General features: G+C 47.1%; 2 protein-coding genes across 2 annotated transcripts; both read right to left on the bottom strand.

Annotated features, from left to right (window-relative positions):
• Positions 1-1,842: 1,842 nt before the first annotated feature.
• Positions 1,843-3,663, bottom strand: RPL22L1 (ribosomal protein L22 like 1; the record flags this gene model as incomplete). The annotated part of the gene is made up of 4 exons (XM_079539637.1): positions 1,843-1,987; positions 2,777-2,898; positions 3,349-3,441; positions 3,655-3,663. The coding sequence occupies 4 exons, from the start codon at positions 3,661-3,663 to the stop codon at positions 1,843-1,845; spliced, it is 369 nt and encodes a 122-aa protein (XP_079395763.1).
• Positions 3,664-7,836: 4,173 nt separating this feature from the next.
• EIF5A2 (eukaryotic translation initiation factor 5A2) lies at positions 7,837-10,074 on the bottom strand (the record flags this gene model as incomplete). Its single annotated transcript, XM_079539988.1, has 4 exons — positions 7,837-7,896; positions 8,331-8,462; positions 8,840-8,944; positions 9,910-10,074. 4 exons carry the CDS (start codon positions 10,072-10,074, stop codon positions 7,837-7,839), a joined length of 462 nt encoding a protein of 153 aa, XP_079396114.1.
• Positions 10,075-13,975: the final 3,901 nt, after the last annotated feature.

Below are 13,975 nucleotides of genomic sequence, written 5' to 3'. Positions count from 1 at the left end.
CCAAAGGTCCGTGTGATTCTTATCTGGATAATTTAATTAATTTCCTCATGTAAACAAGGACTGGCTGATTTCCACCCTCCACCTGCATTACCCCAGCTCTGTTGCCATGAAATGGTCGATGTTATGAAACAATCCCCACTGTTCAGGTTTTTCTGATGTTCTCGTCTGTGTGCTGCAGCTATTTCTTCCTGTGAAGCCCTTGGGAGGAATGGGTTTCCTGGGCTCCATCCTTGCTCCAGATAAGCACAGAGAGCGCTGCTGCTCACAGTAGCACTTTCCCTCCAGACCCAGCTGTGCTTTGCTGAAATCCCAGCCCTTGTTTCCCCAGTGCTTGTTGAATGATGCTGTTAGGCTGCGTAACAGCACATGACACTGCATTAAAAGGAAGGAGAGAGATAACAAGGTAGCACAGCCCTATTGACTTTTTGATTTTGTTTCTAGTTGTTACATTTAATCAGGATGGTTTTGTTGTGTCAGCCTCATTCAAAGGATGCACTGCTACATAAAAGGGCAATTTGGAAAAAAAAAAAATAATAGATGGGGATGTATTTTGAAATACAACTTACCCAGGTTTTGTTTTGTTTTTTGCTTAACTCTGTGTTGCAAATAACATGTGGTTATTCCGTGTGGTCTTTTTTCTTTTTTCTCCAATTTCTTGCAGCTTGATACAAAAAAACCATGCTGCTGGTTGAATGCATGACCAACTTTCAAGCCTGTAACCACCTTACATAAGCACTAGCTGCCTTTTTTTTTTGATTTCCAGCAAAAAAAAACCTTGATTGAAAATCAGCAGAGGGTCAGGTGCTCAGGGGAAATGGCTCCCAGTTGCCTGGCCTGCAGCTCAAGGGCAGCTACCCATGCTGTTTCACACTGATCCAGGTTGAGGTCTGCATCTACTCAACACAAACCTTGAGAGCAGTGTCTGGCAGCTGGCAGCCTCAGGACACCCCAGCTTGTGACATTTTCTGACCATAACCATCTTTGATAAATAAAATCCAGAGCAGCAGGCTGGCTCTCTTACCTCTGCTGGTTCTGAAACAGAAAAATGAAACATATGGGCACAACAGCAATTAGTCAAGCAGCTGTTCAATTGCTGCATCCTCTTATCTCCTGTTAAGAGCAGCTGTTCAAACAAATTGGAAAATAACAAGAGACAAACTTCCATGTGCCTTGGGGTCTCGCTTATCACCCCCTCTGTACTGTTTGTTTAGATTTAGGTAGCACGAGAGGAGGTCATGGCTGGTAAAGCATTGCTTTGTGCTTTGGCAACTCTCAAGCCTGTCATAAAACTTGCCAGCAAAAGCAGTGCTGAAATAAATAATCAAAAATCCATAAGGAAATGTTTCAGCTTAAACTAGCAGCTTTCTTCAAGCAGAAAATCTGTGTTGTAGCCTACATGCATCCCTGTTATAAACTAAGCTGCACTGCAGATTCCACAGCGTTAACTCCATCTAAATACCCAATTCTGGCTTTACATGCTTAAAGCCCACTCTATGTGGCTGTTCCAAAGGAAGCAGCTGCCTTCATGCAGCCTGAGTGCACCCTTTAACACTGTAAATGTCCCAGAATTTTGCTGGCTGAGGGGCTTAGTTCTGCTTTCCTACCTGGCCTTTTACTGATGTCATGTTGAACAGCTCCAATTTCTAGCAACACAAATAAAACTGCAAATCAAATGATTCTCTATTACTTACATTAATTATAATTTAAGGAAAAAAAAAGAGCTTGAAAACAAACCACGCTCTGTCAAACAGAGTACAAAATCTTTATTCACCAATAAGTTAACTGTTCTCATAAATAGATGTTCCTTTTGTACGCTGTACTGAGCATAAAGCTAAGCTTCTGTTACTCTTCAGAGTCTGATCCTTCTTCATCTTGACTGATCTGGAAGTAGCGTAGCTCATATGTCTCTTTGTCAGATGCAACAACACGAAGCCAGTCACGAAGGTTGTTCTTCTTGAGGTACTTCTTGGTGAGGTACTTTAGGTACCTTACGAACAATAATTACACATTAGAATTTTTGCCATTTAACATCCCTAATGCCTGTACTCCACTCGTGCCGTGGCTCTAACAGGGGAACAGTGAAACTTTTATATGCTGAATTTTCCAAGGGGTGATTCTACTTACTGCATTAACTATAGCAAGAAATCACAAAGTATCATGTGTAACAGCTAACAAGCCTATATTTTCATTCCTGATACATAAGACCTTATTTGGTGCTTCTTGACTGCATAGCTCAATGCCAGTACCTCCAGTCACTTCTCTCTGCTCTTAACCTTGTTCTTACACAGCAGATATTGGCATATCAGAAAAGTGAAAGGAGGGCTGGGGGAGGAACTGCACCCAGCTCCGTGCACTGATCTACTGCATGCTCCAAAAACTAACTGTTGGAAAGCTTCAGCTGGCTTCTCTTGCCATATGTGTACACATATATTTCAATATAACTATTTAAGTAATAAAGCAGCCACTCATGATATGAATGCAGCTACAATTTTAAAAAGCATATTTCCTTGATATATTTCCAACAAGCTACATAAACATTTCTGTATTATCATATCTGTATTAGAAGGAACATTAAGTCTTGTCCTTTAAGAAGACTTTTTTTTTTTTAATATCTAATCCTGTAAACCTGTTTGAATTGTGTGTCTTGCTAATATTAACACGCACTATGAAATATCAGCTATTTACTAATATATATTAAATCTGCCATATTCAATTTACTTATCACTTTTCAAACTCCACTACTCGGTAAATACAATGAAAAGAAATCCAGTCAGACCTTTTAGAAAACTGCTTCTCAGATGTCACTGTGATTTTGTTCTTCAAACGTTCAATGTGAACAGTGTTCCCCAAGTTTCCAGTTTTCCCGTTGACCTTAACCTTCTCCTTTAGGAACTGTTCCTGTTTCGACATCAGAGAAGAAATAGAACACTAGGGAAGGGCACCCTAGGTATGAACTAGGGAAGGGACCCTAGTCATGGAGCAACATTAAATACCACTCATTGCCACCACTAAGCATCTGCAATGCTGTAAGACTTCCCAGCGTGCAATTAATTAAAGTGACACAATCACAGAAGCGTTTGAGCTGGGAAGAGCCTTTAAAGGCCACCTGGTCCAGCACCCTGCAGTGAGCAGGAACACCCACAGCTCCAGGGGGCACTACCAGCCTGGGGTAGGTAGGGACAGGGCACCCGTCATATCGTTTATACAAGATATTTAAGCCCAGGAAACGTTCAGGAACTGCTGTCGAATTAAAAAGCAGCTGCTGTTGTTTACATTGTGGTTTATCAAAGGCAGGCCGGCTGCCGTGCCGCACCGAGCACTGCCAGCACGCACACGGCCACCACTTACAAAGTTCCCGGAATCAAAGATTCCATCTTCAACAGGATGAGTCAGGTCGAGGCAAAACTTCCACGTCGCCTTCTTAGACTTCCTATCTTTTTGCTAAAAACGAAACGGCAACGACACCAGCGTTAGCTCCGCACCACAACGGGGCTGTTCGCCCGGCCACCCCCCGCCCCTCGGCGCCACAAGACGGCAGGGGGAGTCGCATTGTCATCCGGACGGCGGCCCCACTGCAGCCGGCTCCTCCCCGGCACAGGGCCGCTCCCCACCCGCCCCGGTTGCCCGGACATCGGCCGCCCCGCCCGCACTCACCGGCCCCATGCTGCCGCAGCGACGCGCTCGCAGAAAGGAAGAGGCCGAGCGCACGCCGCGCTCTTATAGCCGGTCGGGACGTCATGACGCATGCGCACGTGTGACGTCATGGCGCACGCGCGTGGCGGAGCGGCGCGCCTGCGCGGCCGGAGGGTGCCGGGATGGCGGGTGGGGTCGCGGCTCCCTTAGGCGTCGTCCCTCCCGCCCTCCCCCAAGGACGAGTCATAGGCGGCAGCGGAGCGAGTCACCTCTTTATTTGCTCTAATTAATTGTCATTAGGAACGAAAGCAATTCTCTTCCTCGTACAATTCTAGGCCGAGCGGCTCTAGCGCTGAAGTGTTCCTCGTAAAAAGCACGGGGTTGGCCCGCAGGCACAGAGCGAGCGCTGACTGCAAAGCGACAGGAGACCCAAACCACCCCACAGGACCACGGCGTCACAGCGCCCCGGCAGCCCCGTCACCCCGACCATCGCCCCGCTGCCCCCCGCACTGAGACCTTGATAACTTCTGGAGCAAAGCACACACCGACCGCTTTCAGCTCATCGTGGGCGTGGTGTGAAACAGCAATGCACCTTCTCAAGCATACAGACAGCCCCTCGCCTGCAGCTGCCTGGGGCACAGCTGAGGGAATGGCACTGCTGTGCTGGGGGGCCTCTCCTCCCTACACAGGGAACGGGGCTTCCAGTGACACAGAGCCAACATTCAGACCAACACAGCAGCTCTCTGCTCGCAGAAGTTACTCCCACAGGCACCAGAGCTCACCTGTGCCTTCCATAACTTGCGTGTGAGATATGCAACATAGCCTTAAGGTCATCTGATCCTGACGTTTAATTCTACCGTAACAAACTACATTCTAATCACTCAAGCAAAAAAAAAAAAAAAAAAAAAAAAAAAGTGGGATTTATTTAATTCTGAATTCTGTAAGACTGACCTGCAGTAACCATAAGAGTTTCAACTGTCAACAAGTTTGACTTCTTTACAGATCTGGTAAAATTACCTGTATTGTGAAGCTACAGACTGTGCCCGGTTTGTGGGTACACCATGGGTTAGAAAAACCTGCGAGAGGCTTGAAAGCAGTTACATTAGAACAGTGAAATTCAGCTAACTTCTTAAAAAAATCAAAACAAAACAGCCCTGAGAACATGGCTCAACTAGCAGGAGCCTAGTTGAAAAACCACCATTAGAAGCAACAAGTTGAAGGATCTGTTGAAATCTTGAAGTATTACGTGCCAACATTTGAGGCAGGAAATACTGCAGTCTTTCCAATTCTGTAAAGTAGTATGAGAAACTCAATGAATTGGAGCCATAAAAAAATGCATTGTTTGGAGTGGAAATACTTGTCTTTACCTCCTAGTCATCACAGCCTTTATTTTAAGCAATTGCATGAGCTATCCAGAAGCTTAGCTTTCTAATTTTGATACAATTTCTTTGAGTGTTAAAGACAATACTACAAAACAAGTAGTTGGGTGATGTTTGTTTTAAACTAAAGCTACAAAATAGGAATTTTCCTAAGCATTTGCTTAGAGATCTTAAAAATATGAATCTATATAGACTACTGATAACAAAGTTGTTGCAAATTATTCTGACAGTATACTGAAACATCTTACCTTGGAAAAAGTGTCTCAAAGACTTGTTCTAATTTAGAAGCAACTTTCACCTTTACTAAAACTTGGAGATTATGCTTAAGACTCATGCTTATGTATTATTACCTATGGGAAACTTCATGCACGTCGAGGCAATGCTATGCACTTCCACTGTGTTCGAAGTGCTTCACAAAAGACAACTATGTATATAAGAACAAACCTATACTGAAGTACTGAATCATTTAGGTCTTGCAGAACTGAAGGTTGCAATAGGACATCCTTAAGCCCCAAGGAGGGTTCTTCCAGCAAGCTGGAGGTCATAAAATCTTGATCTTTAGATTGCCTTAGTACCTGAAAACTTCAGTCAGGACAGGATCCCACTTGTAAAAACAGGATGGAAACATCCCCTGTCCTCGAGAACTTACAGTCTTAGTAAATACTTGGACTGTGGGCCAGTGGCATTGAACACTTGTCTTACAACAAGGGTTTGGGGGGACTGACAGGCACCAGAAAGCAGACTGAAACCCTACCAGAACAACAAATCCAAGACTTGTAGATTTCAAGCATTTTAGAAAGCTTTCATAGTGATGACTCCCCATTGGGCTGCTGATCACACAGATCAGCTTGCTGTTAAGACTATGATCAGTGGTTTCAGTCACCTTCAACCCCGACAAAGCCTGTCCCTTAGGTACTGGTATGGAGAGGCAGGAAAGGACACAGTGCAGAGCTGCTTCTGCTGTTAGCATGCCCTTAAAAACCTTTCTGAAGCATTTCAGTAGCTTGGATCTACAGCTTTTAGGAAAAGCTCTGTCATTTCAGTCAAGGAGCTGTTCAGAGCTCACCTGCAATGTGCATTGTACTAGGTAAGAGCATGCAGCAGTATCCCACTTCTGCCATGTGTCCCAGGTAACTGTGCTTTATTACCAGAGTATGTTTATTGCTGTCTTTACCTTCACTGTACTGCTCTCCACCATGAGAAGTCTATAAAGAACATGCTTTTGCCCACTACATTAGACTTCCAAAATTTGCTAAGCCCCACCACAGTATGTACAAGGGCAGCTCAGGATAGTTGCTGTGAGCCCTTTTGGGATTAGAGAGTACAAGTTGGAAACACTTTAAGCAGCAAGCAGCAGCGTTAAGTCTGACTCTCATTGCCAACAGCTTGAATTGTGCAGGTTGCCTAACGCAGCACACTGGGTGTTCACAAGTTGTCCTACATCAGCCGATAGCTGCTGAAACTTAAGGCAAGTCCATGAAATGTTTCACCCACTGTGAGGAGAGATTGAGCCATGGGCTAAGAAGTTTCCCACCTATGAAGAGTCTTTAAGTGTCTGACTTCAAGTTGAGTGCTGTAATCAAGAATAAGCTAGCTAGTTATCCTCTCATGACTAGTTCTGTAAAGCTTTGTGTTTGCCTATTAAGCTACTAAATAGTTAGAGGCATGCACGTGTGTTTCAACGACACCCAACTCCTGTGGATAGGAGCTGACTTTTTCAGCTAATTACTTTTTATAGTTAAGCCATGGTTGTTCAGTATTGTTTGTCAAGTCCGTATTTTGAAAATACAATAGTTCAATTAAAAAAAATCCACCACCACACATGCATTTAGGTTAGGCTCAATGCTACAATTTGTCCCACTTCCTGAAAAAACACGTGGTCCTTGCGCTACACAAACACGGTCTGAACCTGAAGATTGAAACCTAAAGCTGGAAGCACTGCAACAGATTCCCGCGGAGTTTGTCACCCTTTTATAGTTTCAGATAAATATAACAAAGGAGAGCAACTGAACTGTGGGGTTTTTTTTTCTTTTTTCTTTTTTTTTCCTTTAAGTCTGACAAAGGCCTCGAGTGAAAGTCTATAGCTTTAGCATCCATTCTCACCTTGACCTATCTATGTCTCATCTACTCAAAACTCAACTGCCTGCCTAAACCACAGGTAGGCTTTGACACCATTTTAACGTTACAATAAGCCAACAAGTTGGCAAAAAAGAATACAGAGGTAATACAGTTAAGTTGCACATGGCCACTGGGGCTTGGTCAAGCCAGCTGGCATTTTTGATCACTTGAGTTTCTTGGTCTAAAATTTGTGATTGGTACCTACAGTTCTGCAAGAGTCCCAATCCACAAAATATTTAAGATTAAAAAAAAAAAAAAAAAAAAGCTACTTTTATTGTCAGTTCTATCTAAACATGTCAAGAAAAATACTATTTGTGCTCTAGGTCACTTTATAATCCTAGATACCTACTAGCTTATCTAAAAGCCCCTGAATACTGTATTTTGTCTGTTCATACAGACAAACACTGTTTTGCTCAAGCAAATAAAAAAATATATCCACTAGTAACACCTGAACGGTTTCTTAGATCCATAGCTGAAACCCACAGGAATGTTAAAATAGTTACAATTAAGGAATTAAAATCTCAGTGATTTTGAAAACTGCCAGTTAGCCTGCAACACTAATCCAGAATCCAGCACTGCTTTGTAACAATTCAAAAAAGAAATGAGGTTGCTTGTGAAGGCCAGAGCTTTGGTGACAATCAGAACCAAATTTAAAGATCTGTGGTTTATCCAGACCTGAGCAGTTGCCCGTGCCTGGCGATCCTCTTTATTTGCAAGGCTTTATGGCTACAGCACATTCTTCATTCATTGCACTTATGACGGATATCTGGAAGAAAAGACACACAGGTTAGTTCCAACCCCCACAGAACTGCTCCTAGAAGTTACAGCCAGTCTCACTCCATGGTGCAAGATCGTGGCATCTCAAGACTTGTTCTCAGCTTTAAGCTGTTTCTAAGCCCAGATTATCTCAAAAAGCTCCACACAAGAGTGGAAGCTCCGGTCTACACTAAGCAGATAGCACCATTAGGATTTATCCTGACATATCTGAGACTCAAATCGCTTTGCTGTCAACAGAGCCAGCCTTCATTGCCATACTGGGTGTCCCAACACAGATGTCCTACTTGCCAAAAAAACAATTCCCATGTCTCTAACCCCTTCTTCATGAAATAATACAAATTACACAATGAAGAACATTTATTCTGATGACAGGCAAGGACAATTAAAGCATCTCTCTTCTTCTCTGCTTCACTCTATTCTCACCTGCACATCTTCATTGGCATTGAATTTTCCTTCGATTTCTTTTCCCAGATCACCTTCTGGCAGCTTTAGGTCCTCACGAACTTCGCCACTTTCTGTCAGCAGGGAAAGATACCCATCCTGAATCCCTATCAGCTGTGAAAAGAAACTCAGTTTTAGGAAGTGTAACATCAGCATCATTAGCAGGCAGCAAGCAAAGACAAGCAGAAGACAGTTAGCTGCTACACTAATTCTTTAGTGCTATGCCTATAACAGTTAAGAACCCAGTTTAATTTGCCTTGTGGGGTTGGTGGCACAGCAAGCAGGAGATTTCTATCCAGACAATTCTGACCATTTTAACAGCTGAGTAAATGCTTCTGGTTCAGCAGTGCAAAATCTAGACAGGCAAGTCTGCCAAACCCTCAGCTCTCTCAGGGCAACAGCTCTTCACTAATTGACAAGCAGTTTTGTGATAACGAATATTTTACTTGTAGTGTTAGGAGTTTTAGTGTGGAAAGATAACATTAACTCACCTGATAATCATTCCTCTTTATATTTGGGACATCCATGTTATGAGTTGATGGGCAAATATCTTCGTATTTTTTCCCATTGAAGATATCAATACCAACCAGGTGGACCTACAAGGAAGAAGAAAGATCAGTACTGTCCATCCTACTACGCCACTGAAATCAGTACTGCTGGTCCCATACGGGGCTTCCTGCCTTTTAAAAATGCAACACGTGAGACAAGATTCTCCTCAAATCCTTTGCTTGCTGTGTGAGAGCAGCCCAAACTCTAAGAGAAAGCCCATAAGGTGTCTTTTCACATTTCAGATCATCCACTAAATGAAGGCTACAGCATTCACCTTCCATCACTTTACAAGGTAAAGCTCAACGTGGTTGACTTTTGGCTTGTGACCATTTAAAGAACATTTATTTCACGTTCCAGCTGTTGTGTGAAACAGAACAGGGCCGGTGACAAGAAGGTTAAGGAGAACGGAAGTGGCCACGTGCTGAGATGAAAGCAGCTCCCACCTCCCCTGATGCCTGCAGCAGCCACCCAGAGCAGCTAGCACGTGGATTAGCAGTTTACAGCCTATCCTGCTCAACTCCTTTCACTCTTACAGGAATACTATGTAAGTCTGGAAAAAAAAAAAAGCCATGAAGTTTAAGGAGAAAAACAGAAAAAAAAAAAAAAGCCAACAGCAAAGGCTTGGCAGCCTCTAGTTTGGACAAACGCTAAGTACTTCACACAGTCACACCAGGCCGTGGAAGCTCAAGAATCAAACGAGCCCGTCTGTGGATGTGTTTCAGCGGACGAGTGCAGGGCAGCCCAGCCCGGACAGCTGCAGAGCCAACTGCTGGGCAGCACCACGCCGCGCGCCGGGGAGCGTCGCTGGGGCAGCCGGCGCGGCCCAACCACGCCCTGGGGATTTCATCAGCCCCTTCCAGAACTTACCCTGCCCCGCCGCCGCACATTTATCACCACCACCGCCGCGTAATCCTTCCAACAATCCGCGGCAGGGAGAGCCCCCGGCCCGGCCCTGCCCCCCGGCCCTCCCAACCCCCGCTCGGGGCGGAGGACACGCGGCGCTGCCGCTCACCTTGGCGTGGCCGTGCTTTCCCGTCTTGGAGGTGGACATCTCCACGATCTTACACGGACGCCCCTTCAGCACCACAAAGCCGTTCTTACGCAGCGCCGAGCACTGCATGGGATAGGTGGACGAGGCGCCGGCGTCGCCCGTCGTGAAGTCCAACTCGTCGGCCATGGCGGCGGCTGCGGGGCTGCGGGAAACGCACAGCGTCGGGCCGAGCGCGGGGTCCCCCCGCTTCCCCCCCCCCGCCCCGGTGCCGGTGAGCCGCGCTCCGCCCGCCACGTGCCCGCCCTCAGGGCCCTCAGCGCCGCGGCCCAACCGCCCTCGAAGCCGTTAGCGCCAGGCCCGGGACGGACGGGAGTGGGGAAAAAGGGGAGGGGAAGCGTTCCGACGGCCCTTCTTACCTGCAGAGCGCGGCGGGGCGGCCGGGAGGGCGGGCGGGGGCACGGCGCCGCGCACACGCGCCCGACCACTGCGGCGGCCGGCGGGAAGGGGCGGCGGGCGGCGGGCAGCGCGCGCACCACGCCCCACGTCCCGCCCCCCCGCTTCCGCTCGCTTCCTCCGCGCTGATTGGTCCGTCCGGCCTCGTCCCGCCCCACCCCTCGGCCCTCGGCCGGCCACGTGCGAGGCGCTACGGAGAGCGGCGCGGCTCAACCGGCGCCGAGCGCGGAGCTCGGCCGCCTGGGGGCGCCCTCGGAGCAGATCGGAGCTACCGCACCGCCGGGCCTGAGGGGGGCGCTGCGGGCTCGGAGCACGGCGCGGCCGCCGCGGCGCGGAGTGCCGTGCGCAGGGGCTGCCGGCTGCGCCGTTCTGTGCCTGATGATAAGCGATGCCCGGGTCGCACCGTACATGCGTGCGCACTGTTTGCTTACCGACACGTGTGCGATGAGTTGCACGTGCTCTAGGGCATCTTGCCTTACGATGAAGTACTTCACGAGAGAGCTGCCAGCTCTTCTGAGCGCACGCTGCGGCAGGACGGAGCCAAGCAGAATGATGGTTTACTTTTTTGAGTGTCAGGATGTGAACTTGGTTCATTTTCTACAATTAAGAGATGAATTGGGTGTGCCCCGAGACATCTCCTGTACTAAACCACAGCTTTTTGCTGAGGTGCAGCTGTAGGTGGATGATATCTCTTTTTCAGAAACAAATATTCCTTCAGCCTTTATCAGAAATTCATTAAAAAACCTGAAAATCAGATGCACCGGTCATTGCTTGCAGGCATCACTCCTGTGCCCGGGTCAGCATTTATTTTCTGAAGTGTGTTTCTTGGCAATACTGATGTACAACAACAGCAATTTGGTTTCAAGGCATGTTTGTAACCATCAGGGGCTCTCATCTGTACATGTATTTCTATTTTTGCAGGTGTGCTCAGAGCACTGCACACCTGGATTGTGTCTCTTCTTTTGAGCAGGCTCAGTGCATTATCGATCTTCAGCTCTCCTTCTCAGTCTTTATATCAGTCATGCAGCAGAAGTGAGCAGTGGTCAGAGAGCTTTTGGAAGGTTTAAAATAGCAGAGAACAGATACAACCCATTCATAAACTGAAGAAGTGCCCCGAAGCACCTCATTAAAGCTCAGCTTTAGCCGCATATTTCAGCCAGCTCTGGGGCAAACACACAGCCTTGTTGCCAGCAAACTCAACGCAACACGGGAGGCATTGCTCTATCCCTCCCACAGGACAATGCTGGGCTCAGCAGACCCTCCGTGTTCCTGCATACGGTCTGAACCAGATGAAAGAGCCTTTGCTGTGACCTTGCCCTAGGCATTGCACTCTGCTCCCGGCACTGCTTGAGCGCTGCCATCTCCCCTCTGCTTTTCCCAAGACTGAGCTCAGCACCAGCCGCTCATCCCGTGTTTGTGGTGGCCTTTAGAACGGGATTCTGGGATGTCCCTGCAGTGATTAGGGGCTGTGTGTCCTGGGATGCTTTCAGCTCCCATCACGCTGCCTGTTCTTGCTCCCTGGTCATTCTTGACTCATGTGCTCTGCCTGGCCGTGCAGATGTTACGGGGCAAGGTATGCGCCCTGCTGGCAGAATTACCCTGGGCGCACACTGCAGGTATGAGGCAAGCAGTGTGACAGTGCCAGGAACACTGAGCCAGTTGGAACCAGCTGTAACTTGCACCAGGAGGAGGAGATATGCATTGCAACTCTGCTATTTGCTCCTCCCAGGCTGATGCCACGCAAATACCAGGACATGTGCCCCACGGGGAGCCTTGCTTCTGACTTCCAATCTGCTGTCCTGCCTTGCAATTCCTCAGCCCCTGTAGGTTTCAGTGGAAGATAAGGACACAGAGCACCATCAGACCCTACAGCGTTGGTCCCTGCTTGTGAAGTGCTTCATCTTCATCAGCTGTTTGAGTCGGGAGAGGGAGGGCACCTCTTCTCCACCATGAAAAACAAGTTGAAGTGAGGCAGAAAAATCAGTGATAAATGAGTGTGGAAAGTGTTAATGGAGCCAAATGTCCCGAGCTTATTGGATTAGGAAAGTCAAACTAATTTTGAAATTACGCCTTGAGTGTGGGAAACTAGATATTGTTCACCATTTATCTGACATAACAGAAAAGTCTTAATGGCTGTCATCTCAGCACATTAGGAAAACACTGTCGAAGCTCTTGCTGACAAGATGCTTTCTCAGGGGCTATTAATTATATTGCGTTATTAGCTAACCATGGTGCAGGAACATATTTTGCATGTTAACTAAAGTGCAACGACCATTTAGCTAATAAGTATGATTCGGTCTTTTGAATCTTAATGATTAGCAACTTAACAAAACTGTAACACAGAGATAAAAATAATGATTGAACGAGCTGTGTCATAAGAACAAGTTTCAGCTGGATCTCATATGTAACAAGGGCAGATAACGTGCTAATTGCCAGCCTGATGGAAAAGGGCAGACGTAAACATATCTGCAGATCTGACCAACCCTTGTGACCCTTTCCTGCATCCCCATGCTCGGTAAAAGTACACTGCAACAGCTCAGCCTGGCATATCAGCTCCATCCCTCCCAGCAGCACGGTGAGGACAGGGATTGCTGAAGTACTGTGCAGCTCCCAGCTCTGCCATGCTCTCCATGTAGCCTTCCCCACGGCAGCCACTAGCAGAATTGATTGGAAACATCCCAGGATAAGCAAAATACCATCTGTAGGGGATGCTACAGATGAAAGAATAATATTAAAAAGCACAAAGGCTCAACTCAGCACTGACCAAGCAAGGGGAGCAACCCATTAGCTCTCAGGAGTCCCCATGTGCTGGCAGCAGGCAGTAGAAAAGCACACAGGGGGAAGATATCTTTCTGCTGGTAACCATTTTTACGCTCTTATTACCCAAGTGGCTCTGAACCCATGGTGAAGTTCAGGAATTCACCTATGGCAGCGTGGGCTTTGTTAAACTGATGTACGTGCTACATTATAATCAGAAATTCAGGCTTTTAGTTGTCATTTATTTGGTAACATGGAGGAAAACAAAGGCTGCCTGGCTCGGTGTGTTGCTAAACAAATGGTACCTCGCTGCTGCGTTATTCATTTTGAACGCAGACCCTCCTGAAAGCACCACTGACTGATGCTCCTCAGGATCTGCACAAAGCTCAGCTGCATGCCACCAGAGATGTTTTGCAGCTGCACAGCAAATGCCACCCACAGAGCAAATGTGCCCTACTGGAAAAAATCCCTCCTGTCTGGAGATGGACTTGTGTCTGAGATGTACAGAGGGGAGAGACAACAGCACAAGGCAGCACACGCTGCAAGTGTTGTTCATGATCACCTTTATGTAACAGACACAGATAACACTGCTGTTATTGCAGGCATTCCAGGAAATGATGACATCTCCTCCACTGAACGCATGGGGACAATGCTGGTCCTGGTGAACTTTGTGCCTGCGCTTCCAGTCGCTTGGAAAGAGCCAAAAATTTGCAAAGTCTGCATGGGAAGGAAGTTCAGGCCCAAAGAAGGGAGTGTGAACATTCCCATCACAACCGCTGCAGTACTTGTCATCGCGGTGAGCTCACTGTGAACAGCACTGATGTTTCTTCCTAAATAAATAGTGGGTATCTATCCTGAGAAGCTTCTAGAAGGCCTT

The sequence above is a fragment of the Tetrao urogallus genome (assembly GCF_951394365.1).
Source record: "Tetrao urogallus genome assembly, chromosome: 9".
NCBI lineage: Eukaryota > Metazoa > Chordata > Aves > Galliformes > Phasianidae > Tetrao > Tetrao urogallus.
The sequence above is the reverse complement of the archived record's forward strand: the minus strand, read 5'-3'. Positions and strand labels throughout refer to the sequence as shown.